At 42.8% G+C, this 19781-nt stretch overlaps 2 protein-coding genes across 2 annotated transcripts in view; one reads left to right on the forward strand and one right to left on the reverse strand.

Moving 5' to 3' along the window:
- Positions 1-11127, reverse strand: part of ALDH5A1 (aldehyde dehydrogenase 5 family member A1) — a 35337-nt gene extending 24210 nt beyond the window's left edge. Inside the window, exons 1-4 of the mRNA XM_011382179.2 lie at positions 10721-11127; positions 5174-5257; positions 4297-4467; positions 2803-2919 (exon numbers count right to left, since the gene is read on the reverse strand). Coding sequence (XP_011380481.1) covers positions 2803-2919; positions 4297-4467; positions 5174-5257; positions 10721-11056 — 708 coding nt within the window. The 5' untranslated portion in view covers positions 11057-11127. The remainder of the gene's footprint in view (positions 1-2802; positions 2920-4296; positions 4468-5173; positions 5258-10720) is intronic.
- A 2527-nt stretch (positions 11128-13654) lies between these two features.
- Positions 13655-19781, forward strand: part of GPLD1 (glycosylphosphatidylinositol specific phospholipase D1) — a 47667-nt gene continuing 41540 nt past the window's right edge. Inside the window, exons 1-2 of the mRNA XM_011382182.2 lie at positions 13655-13751; positions 18212-18267. Of these exons, the coding sequence (XP_011380484.1) occupies positions 13655-13751; positions 18212-18267 (153 nt within the window). The remainder of the gene's footprint in view (positions 13752-18211; positions 18268-19781) is intronic.

Here is a 19781-nt window from a genome sequence, read left to right on the forward strand (position 1 = left end):
ACGGAACACAGGGCAGGCGGACTTGGAACAGCGGCTGGAATTGCCCAATGCGATAAACAGTACATGAGTGCAAGGGACTCGCTGCACAATAAGCACCTGGGAACCACATGATGAGGGAGGAGGGAGCCCAGGGAATGATACCAGGGAATTTCACAGAGCAAGAAACAGAAAGGTTCTCTGTCAGGTAGAGAAGCGATCTCTAGCCAGGCCTCCCAGAAATTTAAGAAAACTAACTTCATATAAAAGTAAGCTAAATTCTCAGAAAAACACAAATGAAATCTCATATAAGGTTATTAAAAGAAAAAAAAAAGAGAGAGAATAAAGAGCAGAAAAACATCCTCAGAGACAACAAAGCAGAAACCAGAAAGAAATGCCCACAAAACAGTCCAAAACTGCAATTTACTATGAGGTAAAAGATGGTAAGAAAATTGTACCAAGATCTAAAAGGACAACATGAATCAGAATTTTAAAATTTCAGGAATGAGGTGAGGGAACAAAGGAAAGAATTAGAAATAAGAGAAAAAAATCACTTCAGAAATGAAAAATAAACTAGAAGGAACACAAGAACGAATAAATATAAATAGTACTATAAGAAAAGTAGGTGAAAAAGATGATTTTAAAGATTAGAGAAGGATGAAAAGGACACAAGAGAAAGTGACAAAGATTCAACACACAAGGTAACAGGAGTTCCTGAATAAGGAAACCAAACCAAGCATAGAGACAAAACCTGAAAACTTTCCAGATTTTTTAAAAAAGATCTGAAACTACTTACACATTGAAAGGGCACACTCCAAACCTCGAGTGTTGACCCAAAACAAGCATCACAAAGACATACTTTAGCGATATTATTGGTCTTTAAAATAAAGGAGAAAACCACTTTTGGGGATCTAGGCAGAAAGAACAAGCTGACTTATAAAGCCAAGAAACTTAGATTATCATCAGACTTTGCAAGAGCAATACCTTTTATCAGAAGAAAATGGAGAATACATTTAAAATAATCAAGTTAAAAAAATGTGAACCAAGGATTTTATATCCAGCAACGTAGATTTACAAGCACACTGGGCATAGCCTGATGTCAGCACCTCAGAACCGGGATATTGTTCTGTGAGCCCTTCCTGAGGAATCCCCAGAGTGACTGGGAGGCATGACGCAGGCAGTGGTGGTAAGCAGGAAGTGTAGAGCTGCTTATTGAGCAAAGTCGAAGTGAGAAAGTATAGTATGTGATGGTTACAGCCCCAACATTGTACAGACAGACAGGGTCACTATTTTAAAATATGCGGAAACTGTTCCAGCCGAGAGAAGCCTAAGGAGGCATGTGATATGGTGTCCTGGATGGGATCCTTGGACAGAAAAAGGACATTAAGTGAAAATGAAGGAAGTGTGAATAAGGTACAGACTTCGGTTCATAATGATGTATAAATATTGGTTCACTATTGGTACCGAATGCACCACACTAAAGCAAGATGCTAGTAATGGGGAACCGAGGACTTCACGACTGTCTTGAAGATGGAGACAAGGGCTGCCGACCTTGCCCAGGCTCCAGGGAAATCCTTGGAGTTTCTAGGCCTTCCCCAAAACCCATTATTTTCTGTAGGTCTAAGAAGCTGCATTTTTTTCTTCTAAATAATCTCTCAGTTTACACAGATCTTTAAAAATGTGGTCCTTAATCTTTCCAATCAATATAGAAGTGTGCTTTCAAATAAATTTCATAAGCAGGTAGGTTCAGTGCTGGCCCTAAACATTATAATTTGTAGGAAGCACTGTTAACTCTACCTCAAGAGTCTAAGAAGGGTAATGTACACATATCGCAAGGATTTAAGAATTAGTAAAAGGAAAACTAACAGCCCATCTAAAAAAATGCCTTCCTCTCTCCCCTCCCGTGTCTGTCCTCCCTCCCTCCTTCCTTCCCTCCCTCACACAAACATTCCCTGAGCACCTCCTATGTCCAGCACAGGGCTGGGCTCTGCAAACATCAGCAAACACAACAGACCAAGTCCCTGTCTCCATACGTTTTATACTCTTGTGGGGGCAGATGGTTATCAAAACTGCGTGAGATATCTGGAAGTTTAGCTGGTGTTAAGTGCTCTGAGAAGAAAAACAAAGCAGAGAAAGGGGATCAGAAGCACTAGAGCCTTTCAAATAGGGTGGCCAGGGGAGGCCTCGCTGAGAAGATAGCATCTGAGTAAGGCCATGAAGAAGTGAGTCATGGGCATGCATATCCGGGGGAGAACCTTCAAGAACAGGGAAAAGCAAGTATTAAGCTGAGTTACGGGTGAGCCTGGCAGGGGCCAGACCAGGCAGAGCAGATTGGTAAAGAGTTCTAGAGTGACAGGAAAGGTCAGAGAGGGACAGGGGTTGGGTAGGTGGCATCTTACAGGGCCTTGAAGGCCACTGTAGGAAGTTTAGATTTTACTCTGAGTGATATGGGAAGCCATTAGAGGCTTTAAACAGAGGAATGACAAGATCTGGCTAAATGTGGATTGAACTGGAGAAGGGAGAGGTAAATGAGAGTTTCCCTAAATGTGAGAAATATCTACATTTTAGTCATATTACTAAAACTGCCTACTTAATAAAAATGATGGATGGATATCAGTTTTGGGGTAGCCTAAAACATATAGTGCCTACAGCCGTCAGAAAATCCTTTGTCAGTTGTTTTGTCTAAAAAGAGCATCACCCAACTTAAAATAATTGCTGGTAAGTTAAAACACTACCATCTAGCATGAGATGCAGGCAAAGAGGGAGACTTTGAAACTGTTTCTTTCTGCCCTCAGTCCATACCCTTGTTTGGACTTTGAGGCTCACCTCGGCCAGGGCCAGGGCTGAGAAGGGTGTGTCTTCAGCAGGTTTCACCACAACGGTGCAGCCAGCAGCCAAGGCAGCCCCGACCTTGCGGGTGATCATGGCGCTGGGGAAATTCCACTGGAGGCAGAAGGACAGAGGAGGGTGTGAGAGGAAGCATCACCCCAAAGTCCACAGGCAGCAAGCCATCAGCAAATCTCACTGCACGACTGACAGGCAAAGCAGTTCACAAGCTGCTACACAGGTGAGCCCTCAGAGCACCACTGTCAACTTGAGGGACTCCAGGACAAAGGCTCAAAAAGACAGTGAACATTTTCAGAATTTAAGACAGTACAAATCTATCTACACCAGGGGTCAGGAAACTCATTCTGCAAAGGGCCAGACAATAAATATTTTAGGCTTTGTGGAATGTACAGTTCCATGGCTGTAATGTAGATGTAACCATAGATAATATATACATGAATACAGGTGTTTGTGTCTCAATAAAACTTTATTTACAAACACAGGCATCAGGCTGGATGTGGCCTAAAGGCTGTAGTTTACTGACCCATGGGGAGAAAATATTAGCAAAGGTGATTTTGAAAATGGCAGGTGATTTATTACTTCCTTCTCTATATTTATAGACAGATGTCAGTAGACAACTACATATCTATATTACTAGTGTTTCATTGTGACAAATACTTGTATAATGCTTATTCTGTGCCAGACACTGTTCTAAGCACTTTTAAATTATAATTAATTAAATTTCATCACAACCCAATGATGTTAGTATTATTATCCTCACTTGCACTTTGGGGAAACTGAGACAGAGCAGTTAAGTAACTTGCCCAAGGTCACGCAGCTAGTAAACAGTGAACTTTGAATTAAACCTCGTCAGTCTAGGCAGCAAGGGTGGTATCTGTAACTGTGCTGAGCAGGCAAAGAATGGCGGTCTGGAGACCAGCTGGCAGACACTGCAGAGAAGCTAATATGAGATCTCAGAGAGCCAGGTACAAGAAAGGCTGGCCACTGAGAGAACACTGGGCCTCCGCACATATACTGCAGCCCCACCCAGGCAGACACAATATCTTATTTTTTTGCCTTTTTGCCTCCAAAACCTGGCTCAGTGCCTGCCATAGATACTTTGCTGTTGATGATAACCATAAATTAAGCATAAAATGTTCTCAAAACTAAGACACATTAAAAATGCGTAGTATCTGAAGACTTACAAAATAAATAAATAAATACTAGAGGATCTTTTCAAACATTCTAGTCAATGCCAAGAAGAAGCCTTTATGCCAAGTCAGAAAAGCCCTGGGTCCTCCTGTGGGTTCTCTCAGTCTGCAGGCATTAGAAACATGTGTCCCCACTCGCCACCCCCACATCTCTCATTATCCAGAGGACCAGGAAACACCTCCACATCCCGCAAAGGAATCATGAAACTGAGAACAGGTGGCAGATCTTCCTGAGTCTCTGTTCAGTCTCCTGCCCCAGGACCTGGCAGATCTTGCCACATACCGGGGTGATGACAGCGGCCACACCAACAGGCTGCTTGAGGACCAGGGCCCGCTTTTCCTTTGTGGGGGTACAGATAACGTCTCCATAAACGCGGCGGGCTTCCTCTGAAAACCACTCCAGGAAAAAGGCGGAATACAGAATTTCTCCCTGTGCTTCCTTCAGTGGCTTTCCCTAAATTCAATCAGAAAAGGACACAGTCATTACCTTCCAATAACAAAAGCATGGCTCTGTTTCGAAATTCTTTGAAGCTGTGAGCAGAGTAGAAACAACTCCTTATAAAACCCACGGGTTGTTGAGAAATTTCTAACCTCAGTGAGTCTTAGAAAGCGGAATCACAAATGGTGATGGAACTAAGTGTGTCAGATGTACCGCCCTGGACCACAATAATTATTTGCATTTTCAGTCATTTTAGAGGAGACAGAACTGCATCTGCTATTTTTTTCTCCTAATATCTTCAATGTTGTGACCATGGTGTAAAGCAATTTATCATAGCTACAGATAAATTACTGGTACATTTTAAAATGTATAAAAACAAAACAAAAAACCCATGAAAAATCAACCAAAACAGTCACATAGAACAAAACTGGAATGATGAAAAACAGTATTCAATTCACATAGTTCCACTCATACCTATTCCTGCATATTATTAAAGAGTAAATTAGAACATATAAATTTTGTTTTAGCAAATATGAGTGCCTAGCTTAACTAGAAAAACTTTGTGCCTGGCAATAATAATTAGTTGATATTTGACCATTAGGCAAGAAATTCCTTTTTTTTTTATCTACAGAGCAGCACTGGAGTTAGTGGCTTCCCCAAGCTTTAGTCTGAGAATTCTTGGACAGTTTCTCAGGGGAGCGAATTAGGACCCCGAACTTACACTTTCAGCTGTAATTATCTTGGCAAGGTCATCCTTATTTCGAATCATTAGATCATACCATTTCCGAAGTAATGAACTCCTTTCCTGAAAAAAAGAAAAAGGTAGCGAACTAGTGAAATTCCATGTGTAAGAGAGACTATTAAATAATCTCCAACTTCCTAAAGGATTAGCCATGTGGTCTCATTCCTGGGGAGACATACACTGACCTTTCTTTGATGATAACAAAGATCCAATTTCAAGTTGCATCTATAGGGGTAACAAATTGTAAAAGAGAAAGTTTTGTGGAAACAGCTCTTATTTTCATGGTGAATATGAATAACTAATTTTTTATTGTTATGTTTCATTGTGGTAAAATACACAGAAAATTTACCGTCTTAACCATTTTAAGTGTGCAGTTTAGTGGCATTAGTTATGGTCACATTGTTGTGCAACCATCGTCACCATCCTTCTCCAGAACTCTTTTCATCTTGCAGAACTGAAAACTCTGTACCTGCTAAACACTAACTTGCCACCCCAGGCTCTGACGACCACCACTTACCTTCTGTCGCTGAGTAGAATTTTACAGCATTTGTGCTTTTGTGACTGACTTACTTCACTCAGCATGATGTCCTCAAGTATAGTTCCTTATTTTAACAACTCACTGGCAGGTTGAATTTGTCCCCGACTTAGCGTGTGAGAGGAATAAGGAAGGGTTTTACACACTTAAGAAAGTCTGGGCACAACACTGTACGTAATGCCACTGAACTGTACACTTACAAATGGCTAAAATGGTAAATTTTATGTTACGTATATTTTAACACAATTAAAAAATATTTCCAAAAAGTGAAAATCAAATAAAAAGATAGATTGGATAATTAAAAATATTATGGAACAAATGGTACCTTAAAAAATAAAAAAAAAATTTTTTTTAAGGAATTCATTTATACAAAACTATTTTTTAAAAATATCGGGCCCAGAGAGTCCAGGTCACCCAGGCCACACAGAGAGGTCCTCTGAAGAAAGGTGTGCCCCAGAGCTCCAGCCTCCTGCACCTCAACAGGTTGTATCTGGAGCTAAGAAGAATCTTTGGTTTGCTTTTAGCTGCCTGCTGGGCTGCTGACGGCAGTGAGCAAACCTGCCATGTCATTCTGACATTTTCATCCATTTAGCAGGTGTAAGATTTTAATCATTTTCTCATTCCACTGATGAGCAGAGAGCCTGAGCCTATGCAGACACCACTCACGTCTTTCTCTGGGTTCTTTCCCTTCCCTGTTTTAGATAACGAGCTGTGTGACCTCAGCTCTCAAGAGCGTTGTTGAGATGAAGGCTTCTAAATCTCCACCCTCCAGAGAAGAAGTATCTGACATCTCTTAAAACAATATCACCACAGTGACTTCATTTTGTTTACCTTCCTTCTGCACCAGGTAGGTGTCTGATGACCACAGCCCAGGGTGCTGTGGCTTATTCGGGGTGACAAAAGAAAGGCTTAAATTTCATGAGGCCTGGCTCAGAGAATTAAATGGCCTGCTAAGAATAAAGCCCCATACTTAGTCTGAAAGAAAGAAAGTGAACCAGCTTGAGAACTACAAGAAAAGTAGATTCTGCAGGAAACACAATGTCCAGGCTGAACACAGAAATCAGCAGAGACAAGTCATGCTCAGTATGCAAAGCCCGTGTTACGGCTTTTTTAGGGCCCGTGTGCCCCTAAAAAAGATATGCTGGGGTCCTAATCTCCAGTACCTCAGACTGTGACCTTATTTAGAAATAGGGTCTTTACAGAGGTCATCGAATTAAAGTGAGGTCATTAGGACACCACTGACTGGTGTCCTTATAGAGGGAAATTTGGATACAGAAACAAGATAGGCATAGAGGGAAGGTGATATGGAGAACAGGGAGAAGATGACTGTCTACAAGCTAAGGAGAGAGGTCTGGGGCAGGTCCTTCCCTCACAGCCTCAGAAGGAGCCAACTCTGCTAGACTACTAGCTTCCAGAACTAAGACAATAAATTTCTGTTGTTTAAACCAGCGGTCCCCAACCTTTTTGGCACCAGGGACTGGTGCTCTGAGAGTCTAATGCCTGATGATCTGAGGTGGAGCTGAGGCGGTGATGCGAGCGCTGGGGAGCAGCTGCAAGAATAGATGAAGCTTCACTCGCTGGCCTGCAGCTGGGGGTTGCGGAGCCCTGCAAAACCACCAAGTTTGTGCTTCTTTGTTATGCAGTCCCAGGAAACGACTACTACGGCCTTTGTGAGGAGCCTTGTGAATGTTCCAGCAGGAATGTTCCAGACAGGGGTCCTGGGAGGCTCAAGTGGATAGAGACACATGGAACTCCAATTCCAGATCCCCCACTGAAGCAGGAGTAAAATGATGGCTGGTGAGCTACAAGCCCCTCTCAGCCAGTCTCTTCATGCATAACATCAAGTGTCTACCTCACAGGACCATAGAAAAGACTAAACAAAACACAGGTGAGGCACCAAAAGCAGGGCTCAGCTGTGGCAGGCAGAATAACGGCCCTCAGAGATGCCTTATCCTAATCCCTGGAACCTGTGAATGTTGCCTTACCAGGCAAAAGAGACTTTGCACATGGGATTAAGTCAAAGATCTTGAGCCGAGGCGATGATCTTTAATCATCCAGGTGGGCCCAATGCCATCACTAAGAGATGGATGGGAGAGAGAGAGGTAGGAGACTTACCTCCAAGAAGTTGGACCAAGGAAGGAGACTTACCTCCAAGAAGTTGGACCAAGGAAGCCTCTAGAAGCTGGAAAAGGCAAAGAAAACCCTGAGAGCCTCCAGAAAGAACTCAGCCCTCACACCCTATAATAATCCAGAACTGTAAGAGAACCAATTTGTGTCGTGTTAAGTCACTAAATTTGTGGTAGTTTGTTGCAGTAGCCGAAGGAAACTAAGGCACTAGCTTGCGAGGTGGTCAGTAAACAACTCGCTTCTCTCCATGAACTCCTTCAGGGTTCACAAGGTAGGAAAAAGGAGCTCATCAAACATGTGAGAAAAAAGACGTGAGGCAACGCCAAAGTGTCAAGGGGAAGCACACGACAAGGCGTGTGGACCGTGCTAGGGGTTCAGAGAAGAGAGACGGGAAGGCTGTGTGGTCTCACAGGCTGACTGGGAGAAGCAACACATGAGCTAGACCAAGAATGGGTGGGATGTGAATGGTCCAAGAGAAGGGAGCAGGAAACGTTGTGGGGTGGACAGTGAGCAGCAAAGGCCTGGAGGCAAGAGAGCTGCCTTCCCCGCTGCGTTTGCGCCCCACCATCCACTAGTCCAGGGGTGGACCCATCTTCCTAGGGAAAGCAGATTCCACCACTTTCTTAGGAAGATGCTCCAAGATCCTTTCAAGAAGAATCCCTGAGAAGACTCAAGCTCCTGTAAGACAGACTGACATTAATGGTCTAGGGCACAGATCTGAACAGATGATAGTGCAGAGTCAGTGACAGGTCTCAACACCAGTCCTGTGGCACCAAACAATCACTGAAGCAGAGACAGGGCCGGAAGAGCTCCCTGGACACCTGTGACACTACTGTATGAAGGCTTGACACTTGTGGGCCCCAGTGGTGATGCCAGAAGGCCCATCCGTCAGTTCACCCCACTCCCTCCCTAGGGTCTCCTTATCCTATAGCTGTGAATGTGCATGCATGACACACTTACATCTCTCCCTTGGGGCTCCTTTCAAGCGCCCAGACTCACGTAGCCAACTGCCTACTTCACATCCTCACTTGTGTGTCTAACATCTCAGACTCAATGTTTCCAACACAGCTCTGAGTTCTCATCTCTATGCTGTTCCTCTCACCTCCTCCCCCATGTCCCCAGGTATTCTAGCCAAAAGCTCTGGATGATCATTGACACCTCTCTTTCTCACACCCTATAATAATCCATCAGGGGATCCAGTTACCTCTACCTTCAAAATGTATTCTTTATCAGCCCACGCTTCACTACCTCTACTGCTACCACCTGAGTTCCAACCAACACCACCTCCCACCTGAGTCACTGCAATGACACCCTAACTGCTATGCTCCACTAACGCCCTCCTTAAGTCTCAGCACTGAGGCCAGAGCAGCCTCTCAAAATGCAAATCAGGTCACAGCTCTGCTTAAAACCCTGAACTGGAGCCCCACCTCCCTGCAAGTGAAACCCAGGTCCTTAGAATGGCTGTGCCCCACACAATCCAGCCCCTCCTCCTATTATCTCTGCGACCTCCTGTCCCATACCTCTGTCCCTTGTCAGTCCACTCAAGCATCTCCTTGCTGGTCTGCAAGTGCATCAGGCATCTCCCTGACTCGGGAGTTTTGCTGAGTTCCCTCACCTCCCTTAGTCTTTGCATCTTGTATCCTCAGTGAGGCCTCCCCTGATGTTATGAGCTGAATTGTGTCCACCCCTCCCCAAGCCATATGTTAAAGTCCTACCCCCAGGACCTCAGAAAGTGACTGTTTAGAGATAGTCTTGAAAGAGATTAGTAATGTTAAGTGAGGTCATTAGGGTGAGTCTTAATCCAATATAACTGGTGTCTTTACAAGAAGTTAGGACACTGACAAGCAGAGGGAAAACCATGTGAAGACAGAATACAGTCAACGACAAGACAAGGAGTGAGACCTCCTTAGAAACCAGCCCTGCCAACACCTTGATCTTAGACTTCTCGCTTCCAGAACTGTGAGACAAATTTCTGTTGGTTAAGCCTCGTAGTCTGTGGTGCTCTATGGCAGTAAACTAATGCACCTGTCCACACGGTATTGTATCTTGCCCCTTCCCTCTGGCCCAACCCCCTGTAGCATTCATCTCATCTAGCACCCTTATCTGCTTAGATCCCATGTTCCATTTGCAGGTTAGATCTCCCCTCTGCCCCTCAACCCCATGTGAACTCCATAAGGACAGGAATCTCTTTTGTTGACTGATGGACCCCAAGCACCTCCATCATGAGGCGATCAGTAAAATCTGAAGTGTGACTGAATGTTAAGACTCCCTCTTGGACCTCCTTGCTGGATGTGTGTCTCCAGAGGGAGGATGCTGAAGGAAAGGGTGTAAAACTACTTCACTAGGCTGGCTCCAGGTGCCATATGATAAAAGGAGGAGGCAAATCTTCTAAATAGTTTTCTTCTTACTCCAAGCTCCTGACCTAACATCTCCCCACCCCAAATTCCCCAGGGTCTCTGTCACTTAATAGCAGTATTTCTCTCTTCAGACTGAAAACCTGGAGCAAGGATCTGGACTTCCCCTGGCCCCGCTCTCTCTACAGCTCTCCCCATTCCCGATGTCATGACTGTAGCCAGTCCAGGACACTCACGCCCAGCCTTCCGGGAGACCGAGGAGCTGTGTCTTGCATGGTCTCCCTGCAGCCTAGGAGTACTTCAGACGCTCTGAAGAGCCACTGACACCTCCCGCCAACACACACCGTCATGTTCGTGTATGGCCTCCTCTATCCGGCACGAAGCCCATGCTCCAGACTTATTTGTTGATCATCTCTTATTTCTGTGACTTTCCTCATGAAGTATCCGGGAGAACAGAGGAGAGGGGCCGGTTCCACCGCAGCAATGCCCCCGGCCCCGGCACGCACTCACCTTGGCGGAGACGCCCCTCCAGCTGCAGAAAGCCTTGTAGGCGGTGTCCACGGCGCCGCGGGCCTCTGTTGCTCCGCAGTCAGCCACACAGCCCAGCTCGGCGCCGCTGGCCGGGTCCAGCACCGGGAAGGCGGTGGCAGCCGGGAGCCAGCGGCCGCCCACGAAGCTGTCCTTGCGCAGCAGCGCGGCGGGCAGGCCGCCTGGGCCCGGGGCGTAGGTGCGGAGCGGGGCCCGTCCAGACGCCCAGCAGTCCGGCCGCGGGAGGAGACGGCGGCGGGGACGCACCAGAGGGTAGCGCGGGGCGCCGCAGCTCCGCAGCCAAGAGCAGGTCGCCATGGCCCCGGCGGCGGCGGGAAGGAGGCAAGCGAGCGCGCGTCGGGGCAGCAGGAGGAGCGAGGGTCGGGGACGCGCTGGGGCGCGGGGACCCGGCTGCAGGTCGCCGAGACGCGGAGCAGCGCCCTCTGCCGCGAACTGCACAGCCACGCAAGGCTCAGCTTGTGCGAGTGCAGCGCTGTTCTGGTGCCTGGGAAGGAGTTAGGGTTAAGGTGGGGATGCGCCTGTGGATTGTCACCTTCCCCCACGAGTGCTCTGTACAACTGTTCCTGAGCCTCCTGACCGCTGCAGGGAAACCGCTCCCTCTCCCCCACCCCCCCAAAACTGACATCCCCGCTACTGGGATGTGTGCTTGGTCCATGGATTTGCAGTGTGGGCCCGGCTGCTAAGGGCTCGATTACAGTCCTTGGTCCCCGCTGCTCTGAGCTCGGAGGATGTGGGCGCTGGCTCTCTGAGCAGTGGAGGGTGGCTCTGAGTCCTGCCATCTGGATGCTTCTCTGGCTGTGTCTGAGTATTCTCCCCAACAGTTAGAGCAGGGGCGCCACATTTGGAGACAAACAGACCTGGATCCAAACTTAGAATCTGTGATCAACAAGCCGTGTGCCCTTAGCTGCCTACTTAACCCAGTCCTCCCCACTGGGAAATGGAACAGAAGGTTTGTAGCGAGATGACTAATGCAAAGTGCGGTTGCCACATGCAATTTAGGACAATGCTCAAGGTCATACTAGATGCTCCAGGTCAAGCCGCTAGTAAGATTGAAGGTAGGCTGCTAACTAGTCAACGGGACCGTTTATCAGAATCGAATTAAGCGAGGTATAATCGCAGTGGCACTTGGCCTGAAGCAGCCGAGAAGCTACAACTTTAATGCGGATAAAAATGAAAATAGCAGGCCTGCCCTGGAATTTGTGGGTTCACATAAAGCCCAGCTCTGCGCATTGATGTAGGATCTCTAGTCTTACATATCTCTCCTTCACTCCCACTGAACTGAGAGCCTCTGTGGGCTTCTTCAGAGCCTGTGGCTCTTCCTCTTTTTCTAAGACCTACGGTTCTCATTTGCAAAATGCCAAGGCAGTACTTTACATTTTGACTTTGTTTTCTGCTCTCAGTCAGTGTCACTCAGTCTTGAGTCCATCATCTTTGGTAGGAGTGGGAACAAGCAGACTTTAATCTTTTTTCTGTGTGAAGTCACTATTTCGTTCTGCATTCTATGTAAGGAATTGGAGGAAGAGGCAACCTTGATGCAGAGGTGGCCAGGGTGGGCATCGCTCCCTGGCCTGAGGAGCTGGCGTGTTTCCACCTACTGCCTCATGAGAGAGGTCTAAAGAGCTGCTTTCGCAGGGGTTTCCAACCCCGCCCCTGCCCTGGACCGGTAGCAGTCTGTGGCCTGTTAGGAACTGGCTTCTCAGCTCCAGCCACTAGTCATATTACAAGGAAATGCCAGTTCATCAGGCTAGTTCTTACTTTTTTAAAGAGAGCTAGAAATCTAAATTTCAATGCTAATTTACCTAAGTTTATGAAACACCCTCTTAGCCAAACAAAACATATCAGTTTATGGCTTCTGGCCTCAAAGCAGCTGAGCCTAACACCCCAGGGCTGAGGCAGGGCTGCCTGATTCCCATTCTGGGGTTTTGCAAGTGACTGAGTTAAGGTTACAGAAGAAGCTTGGTAGACGACTAAGGGTCTCAAATCATTCCATCTCCTAGTCTTCTCTTCCACTTGGCTAACCTGAGAATGCATATCATTTCCTCCCACTCTTTTAGGATCTCCTTTCTTGCTTTTAATAAATAATATGCATAATTTGAACTCTAAGATCATTTCCATGAAGAGTTCAATCTAATTTTTTCCATAGATTGGATACTTTATGACTTATATTCTGAACCTAGGATTTCTGGAATCCCTGTTTCTTTTTCCTAAATCTATCCCCTGAGCCAACCCTTGTAAGTGGGGTCAGCATCTTTGCTTGGGCTGCAGGAATCTCATGCAACAGCCTCTGGATAAAGCCTATAGGAACAGGCAGGAGAAGAGAGACCAGGAGTGGCTGCTCTTGTGTAATCCCACACAAGTGTCAGTATCTGTTGCCAAACACTGAAAGAGAAGCCAGTTCCAGCTGATTATCATAAAAGCCTTCCCAACACTTGAGGCTCAGAGGCCAGCGAGCAAGGCTAGCTGATACTTGCGTGGAAAGGATGCACGGGCCACCGGCCCTTGTAAGGTGAGGCAGGCCAATCTATTGACTCTCAGTGAAGACAGCTGAGGCTTTATTTTTTTAAGAGAGCAAAGGATATTTGGAGGTGACCTTGCTGCATCTCTACAAATTTCATGTTAGAAATGCAGAGGAAACCTCGGTTAGAAGATGCTGTGCTTCCTGGAGGCATTTCTCACTGCTTTTCTCTCCCAGATGCAGTGTGTTTGCTCTTCTAGTGAAGTTAAACAGTAAATAGTTAACTACACTGGCAGATGATATTATTTTGAAATGAGGCTTGGTTTTCGTGTCAGTGACGTGCTTAGAGGGAAAGCGATGGGTCTGGACCTGGATCTCGATCTCAGTGCTGACGGCTCCGAGCAGTTTCCATCACCGGAAGAGCAGTGAGTGATGACAGCATGTCTGCTTTCAGGTTCTGGTCTGGCCTGCTGATTGTGCTGGGCTCTCTGTGCCCCAGAGGCTCGCCGTGTGGAATTTCAACACACATAGAAATAGGTACGTGCCAGTGCCTTGTCATGGTATTAAGGGCACTAAATCTGTGAGAAACATTAAGGAAAAGATTAGAAATTTATTCCTTGTGTGGCTAACTAGTTCCCCTACTGTGCTGAGCCACCGGGCAGCAGAGAGAAAGCCAGGACTGGAGTTGTCCAGGAGTGGGGACTGCCAGGGTGGGGTCAATGAAAAGAAAAGTGGCAAGAGGGTCCTGCGGGCTTCTCTGAGTGGGGAGATAGTGAGGAGCTGGGTAAACCAGCAGTCGCCACGAAGCAGAAGAACTGATAGAGTGGGAGAGGAGAAAAATGGGTGAAATATGGTGGGAGTGAGGAATTTAAGTTGTTTTATATTTTTAAGTACATGTAAAGGGCCACATGTGGCCATGGGAGTGGGTCTCCTGAATCCGGTGACTTTAAAGTTGGTTTCAGGGAGGTCAAAGAAGCAAGGGAGTTTGAGTGGTCCCTGGCATTAGAGGTGCCCAGAATGATGACAGGAGTTAGGGAGAACTGGGGTACGGTTTACCAATGCCCATGAACTGGGGTACGGTTTACCAATGCTCAGGCGTGAAGGCAAAGCGATCTGGAATTGGGTAAAGGGTAGCACCAAGATGTGGTTCTTGTATAAAGTGTATTTGTAATATGTTTTTGGAAAATGTGAGCCAGTTTGTAATATGATTAGATATGCTTACATTCCCCAGCAGTTTTCACATTAATTTCAGATGTACCTGACAATAGGTCTTCTTTAGCTTAGATGAAAACAATAATAATATTTTATAATTATGCTACATCCAGAAGATACAAAGCAAAACAAGATTACAAATAAAATATGAATTTATCAGTGCAAATTAGACCTAGATATTGAGCTTTGGTGGGCAAGTATCATATCGCAGAATTTTATAATTTGAAGAGACAGTAGAGGCCACCGAGTCCACTTCCTTTATTTTACAAATGAGGAAATTGATCCTAGAATTACACGTCTTGACAGCTAGTCCAGTGTTCTTTCCACTAAATATTTATTCCTAAAAGAGAGTCAGGAATCAATGGAAAAGAGAGTCAGACCTAGTCTAACACTAGTTTTGCTATAAACTACATGGATAACTCTGAGTAATTCACTTTCTTTCTCAATTATTCTTTGTAAAATGATGGAGTTGGACTTATTCATGAATTCTACAGTATCTTCCAAGTCTAAGTTCTATGAAATTGAAATTGCTAACACTAAAGAAGTAGGCCAAAGAGGAAAAAAATGAGAATTTTCAAATTTTTAGTCCTTACAGTTTAAAAATTAAGACATGAAATAAGTAAAAAATTATTACATTTTAACGAAATCAGATCATTGCTTGCCTTTCTTCAGTAGGTGCCAAAGGTTCTAATATATTAATAGATTAACTATATTAATAGATAATATATTAAACACATATTAATATATCAATATAGTAAACACACATGTTTATGTGGACATAATGAAAGCAACTCCTAATCTGCAATTTTTATATAAAAAGAGACTAAAATGTCAACATTTATTTAGTAATAAGTTAGATGATTTTATAAATATTTTGGTTTATGTTTTCACTTCTTACATAGGGCCTGTGTGGAGGCTGACATTTATATGAGTTGCTTAATTAGAACGGGTTTCATCCCGTGGTTAGGGTTTGTAAATCACGGAATCCTATGCACAGAATTTGTGTGGGCTCTAAACAGGTCTCTGATGGTATTAATGCTTATAGTAGTAGCTTTTTTTATTGTATGAATTTAAAAATTGGATGTCATTCACAATAGAAATAAGATATCACTTTTGAAACTCTCTTCACAAGGAATATTCATTTTCCTATTAATCCTAAGAAGATTCAGGGTGTGGGTGTCTTGTGTGGGTATGTGGGTGAAGCAAGTGGCCTTTTTTTTTTTTTAACATTTTTTATTTTTCAATTAGAGTTAACATTCAATATTTTAGTTTCAGATACACAGCATAGTGGTTAGACATTTGCATAATTTAGGAAATGATCCCCCTGATTAGTCTAGTACCTACCTGGCTCTATACATAATTATTACAATATTATTGACTACATTCCCTATGCTGTATTTTACATCCCTGTGACTATTTTGTAACTACCAATTTTTGCTGCTTAATCCCTTCGCCAGCCTCCCATCCCCCCTCCCATCTAGCAACCACCAGTTCTCTGTATCTATGAGCCTGTTTTTGTTTTGTTTGTGTGTTTATTTTGTTCTTTAGATTCCACATGCAAGTGAAATCACATGGTATTTTTTTTCTCTCTGACTTATTTCACTTAGTGTAATACCCTCTCGGTCCATCCATATTGTTGCAAATGGTAAGATTTTATCTTTCTATGGCCAAGTAATATTCCATTGTATATATGTACCACCTCTTCTTTATTCAATTGTCTATTGATGGGCACTTAAGCTGCTTCCATATCTTGGCCATTGTAAATAAAGCTGCAGTGAACATAGGAGTGCATATATCTTTTCAAATTATTGTTTTATTTTGGAGGAGATAAATACCCAGAAGTGCAATTGCTGGGTCATAAGATAGTTCTATTTTCAATTTTTTGAGGAACGTCCGAACTGTTTTTCACAATGGCTATATCAGTTTGCAATCTCACCAACAGTGCACAAGGGTTTCCTTTTCTCCACATCCTCTCCAACACTTGTTGTTTTCTAATTGATTGATGATAGACATTCTGACAGGTGTGAGGTGATATCTTATTGTGATTTTAATTTCCTTTTATTTGATGATAAGTGATTTTGAGCATCCTTTCATATGTCCATTGGCCATCTGTATGTCATCTTTGGAGAAATGCCTATTCAGGTCCTCTGCTCATTTTTCAATTGGATTGTTTGGATTTTTTTAGTGTTGAGTTGTGTGAGTTTTTTATAAATTTTGGATATTAACCCCTTATCAGATGTATCATAGGCAAATACCTTCTCCCATTCAGTAGGTTGTCTTTTCGTTTTGTTGGGGGTTTCCTTTGCTGTGGAAAAACTTTTTAGTTTGAAGTAGTCCCATTTATTTTTTTCTTTTGTTTCCCTTGGCCAAGGAGATATGTAAAGAATATATATATACTAAAAGTAATGTCAGAGAGTTTCCTGCTTATGTTTTCTTCTAGGAGTTATATGGTTTTGGGTCTAACATTTAAGTCTTTAATCCATTTTGAGTTTATTCTTGTGTATGGTGTAAGAAGGTGGTCCAGTTTCATTTTTATTTTTTTTGCATGTATCTGCCCAGTTTTCCCAACACCATTTATTAAAGAGACTGTCTTTACACCACTGTATATTCTGGCCTCCTTTGTCACAGATTAAATGAGCATATAGGAGTAGATTTATTTCTGCACACTCTATTCTGTTCCATTGATCTATTGATTTTTTTTTATGTCATTACCATGCTGTTTCGATTACTATAGCCTTGTAGTATAGTTTGATATCAGGTAGTGTGATACCTCCAATGTTTTTCTTTCTCAAGATTTTTGTAGCAATTTGGGGTCTTTTATGTTTCCAAATAAATTTCAAATAAATTATTTGTTCTAGTTCTGTGAAAAATGCCATTAATATTTTGATAGGGGTTGCATTGAATCTATAGATTGCTTTGGGTAGTACGACCCTTTTAACAATGTTAATTCTTCCTGCTAGCACGGTATTTGCTTCTATTTTATTTGTATCTTCAGTTTTTTCAATGACATAATTTTCTGAGTACAGGTTTTTTACCTCCTTGGTAAATTTATTCTTAGATATTTATTGTTTTTGATGCAATTATAAATGAGATTGATTTTTAAATTTTTCTTTCCGACAGTTCATTACTGATGTATAAAAATACAATTGTTTCTGAATATTAATTTTGTATCCTACTTTACTGATTTATCAGTTCTAACAGTTTTTTAGTGGACTCTTTAGAATTCTGTAGTAGGTAGCTTTGTGAGACTTTTTGTTGTTCTCTTTAAGTAGTCCAATGATGAAAAAGCATTTAAGAATCATTGGTTCAGTCCATGGTTTAGGCCCTGTATCGTGTTTCCTACTTGGCTTTATCATGAGGGGTTGTTGAGGTATGATGACTATGTTGTTGTATGATGATGATGATTTCTGTGGTTTGAGCCGCTGCTATGTGTCAGCCATTGTGCTTGTCATAGCATTTATTTTCTGTGATTCAACAAACTCCTAAGGTGGGTATTATTTACTTAATTTTACATATGAAGGAACTGAGAACTAGAGAAGTTAAGTAACCAAGGTCCCAGAGCTAGGTAAATAGGAACTTTAAATCATTATGAGAATGTTATTTGTATTATTATAACATATTTAATGTATTTACATAGTTATATAAATATTGTACAAATCTAATTTTCATTTCGCACTTCCTTGACAGTTACAACCATAAAATTATGTACTTTTAAGATGACCCCTACGAAGTTCTGTTTTCAGCTATAGTTGAACTTTATTGATTTATGTGTTTATTTTTCTCAGGACACAGAGCTCTAGAGTTTCTCCACCTTCAGGATGGGAACGTTAACTACAAAGAGGTATGAACTTTGATTTTTCTCTTATTCCATGAGCATTAACTTTCTTTATAGGTGCCACACAAAGGTCCTAACATATTTAAACAGTAATTTTAAGAGTCATTTTTATATTTCTGTAAACCATTAATATTTTGGGTTAAAAGATATATGTCCCCTCCAGTAATACTTGAATTATTATATATATATAATTTAAATAAAGTCATTGAAATATTTTAATTATATGAATCATAGTTTGAAAAATCATTGGAGGGGGAATTTTTTTAAGTGGTACATTTTTTTTGTTTTTATAAAAAGAGGTCGTAAGTGAGATAAATCACTTATTTTCCACTTCCTGTCTCTTTGTGTTACATATGAATTGTATCACTACAAGGAGAAGGAAACATTTTTCAGAAATATGCTTTGAGATGTGCCTTCCAATGTCTCCTCTTACCATATTCTTGGTCGCACTATCTGATGACTTACCTTCACCCATGCCCAAATTAGTGGAACTCATTTTGGCCCTACATACTCTTTCTAGTTCTATTGCTAGATGATACTTTGTGACAAAAATGATTCTTAAATACTTGAGTAAGTTTGATGAGAGTGGTTAACATTCTCTCATGACACTGGAATTGAATCAAATTATTACCAGTAAATCTTAATAATGCAGTATAGATGGTGAAATAATTGAAATCTATTATACTTCCAAACCACTTTTAGTCATTAGTTTTAACTGCCTCACTCACCAGTGTAAGAGGACCTCTAGGGAAAAATAGCATTTATATTTCATTGATTGTCATCTTCTTTGACTCTGATAGAAAGTAGGCAGGACAGAGAGGAGGAGAAGGAAGAATCTGCCTAATTCATGACATAAACACCACAAACACCTAATCCTGACTGTGTGCAGAGTGATTTTCTAGTAGAGGATTCAAGCTTGTCTCATTAGCTTAGTTTAAAACCTGGTAAATGGACACAAATTCTTACCCTCAGCATTGGTCCTAATCCACACAATGATGTCATTGGAAAGGACCAAGTGCCTTGAGTACGTCGCCCTTCCCCGCTTTGATTTATGAAGACAGCTAAGGGTTACTTTACCTTTTATAATGTTATCATTCAGTCCCTTCTCAAAGATTGATGATCTATTTGATATCTTCATATGTGGGAATCTGCAGTTTCTCTTTTTCTCTACCAAAACCTACTCTTGGGTGACCTCTGGGCTCATTGGTACAGTCTGGTAAAATGATATAGTGGGAAGTGGCCTGGAGGATGCTAGCAGGCTATATAGATGGATCCCCACAGGTCGGCAATATCTTGGCATGCTCTGTACCTTCAGGGTCTGAACTTTGCTGGTTCCAGAGTTTTCTTTCATTAAAACATCCAGGGGGTTCTACACTTTAAAGACTTTGACTTACACTATCCGAACTAATAAGGGAATAATGCCTAAAGCTGAGAACATTAATCAATTTATGAGAACTGTAAGGACCAAGCAGACCTCACATTGATGGTCATTATTGCCCTGATAGTCATTCTCTTTCTAA

Source organism: Pteropus vampyrus, unplaced genomic scaffold (assembly GCF_000151845.1).
Source record: "Pteropus vampyrus isolate Shadow unplaced genomic scaffold, Pvam_2.0 Scaffold463, whole genome shotgun sequence".
Lineage (NCBI taxonomy): Eukaryota > Metazoa > Chordata > Mammalia > Chiroptera > Pteropodidae > Pteropus > Pteropus vampyrus.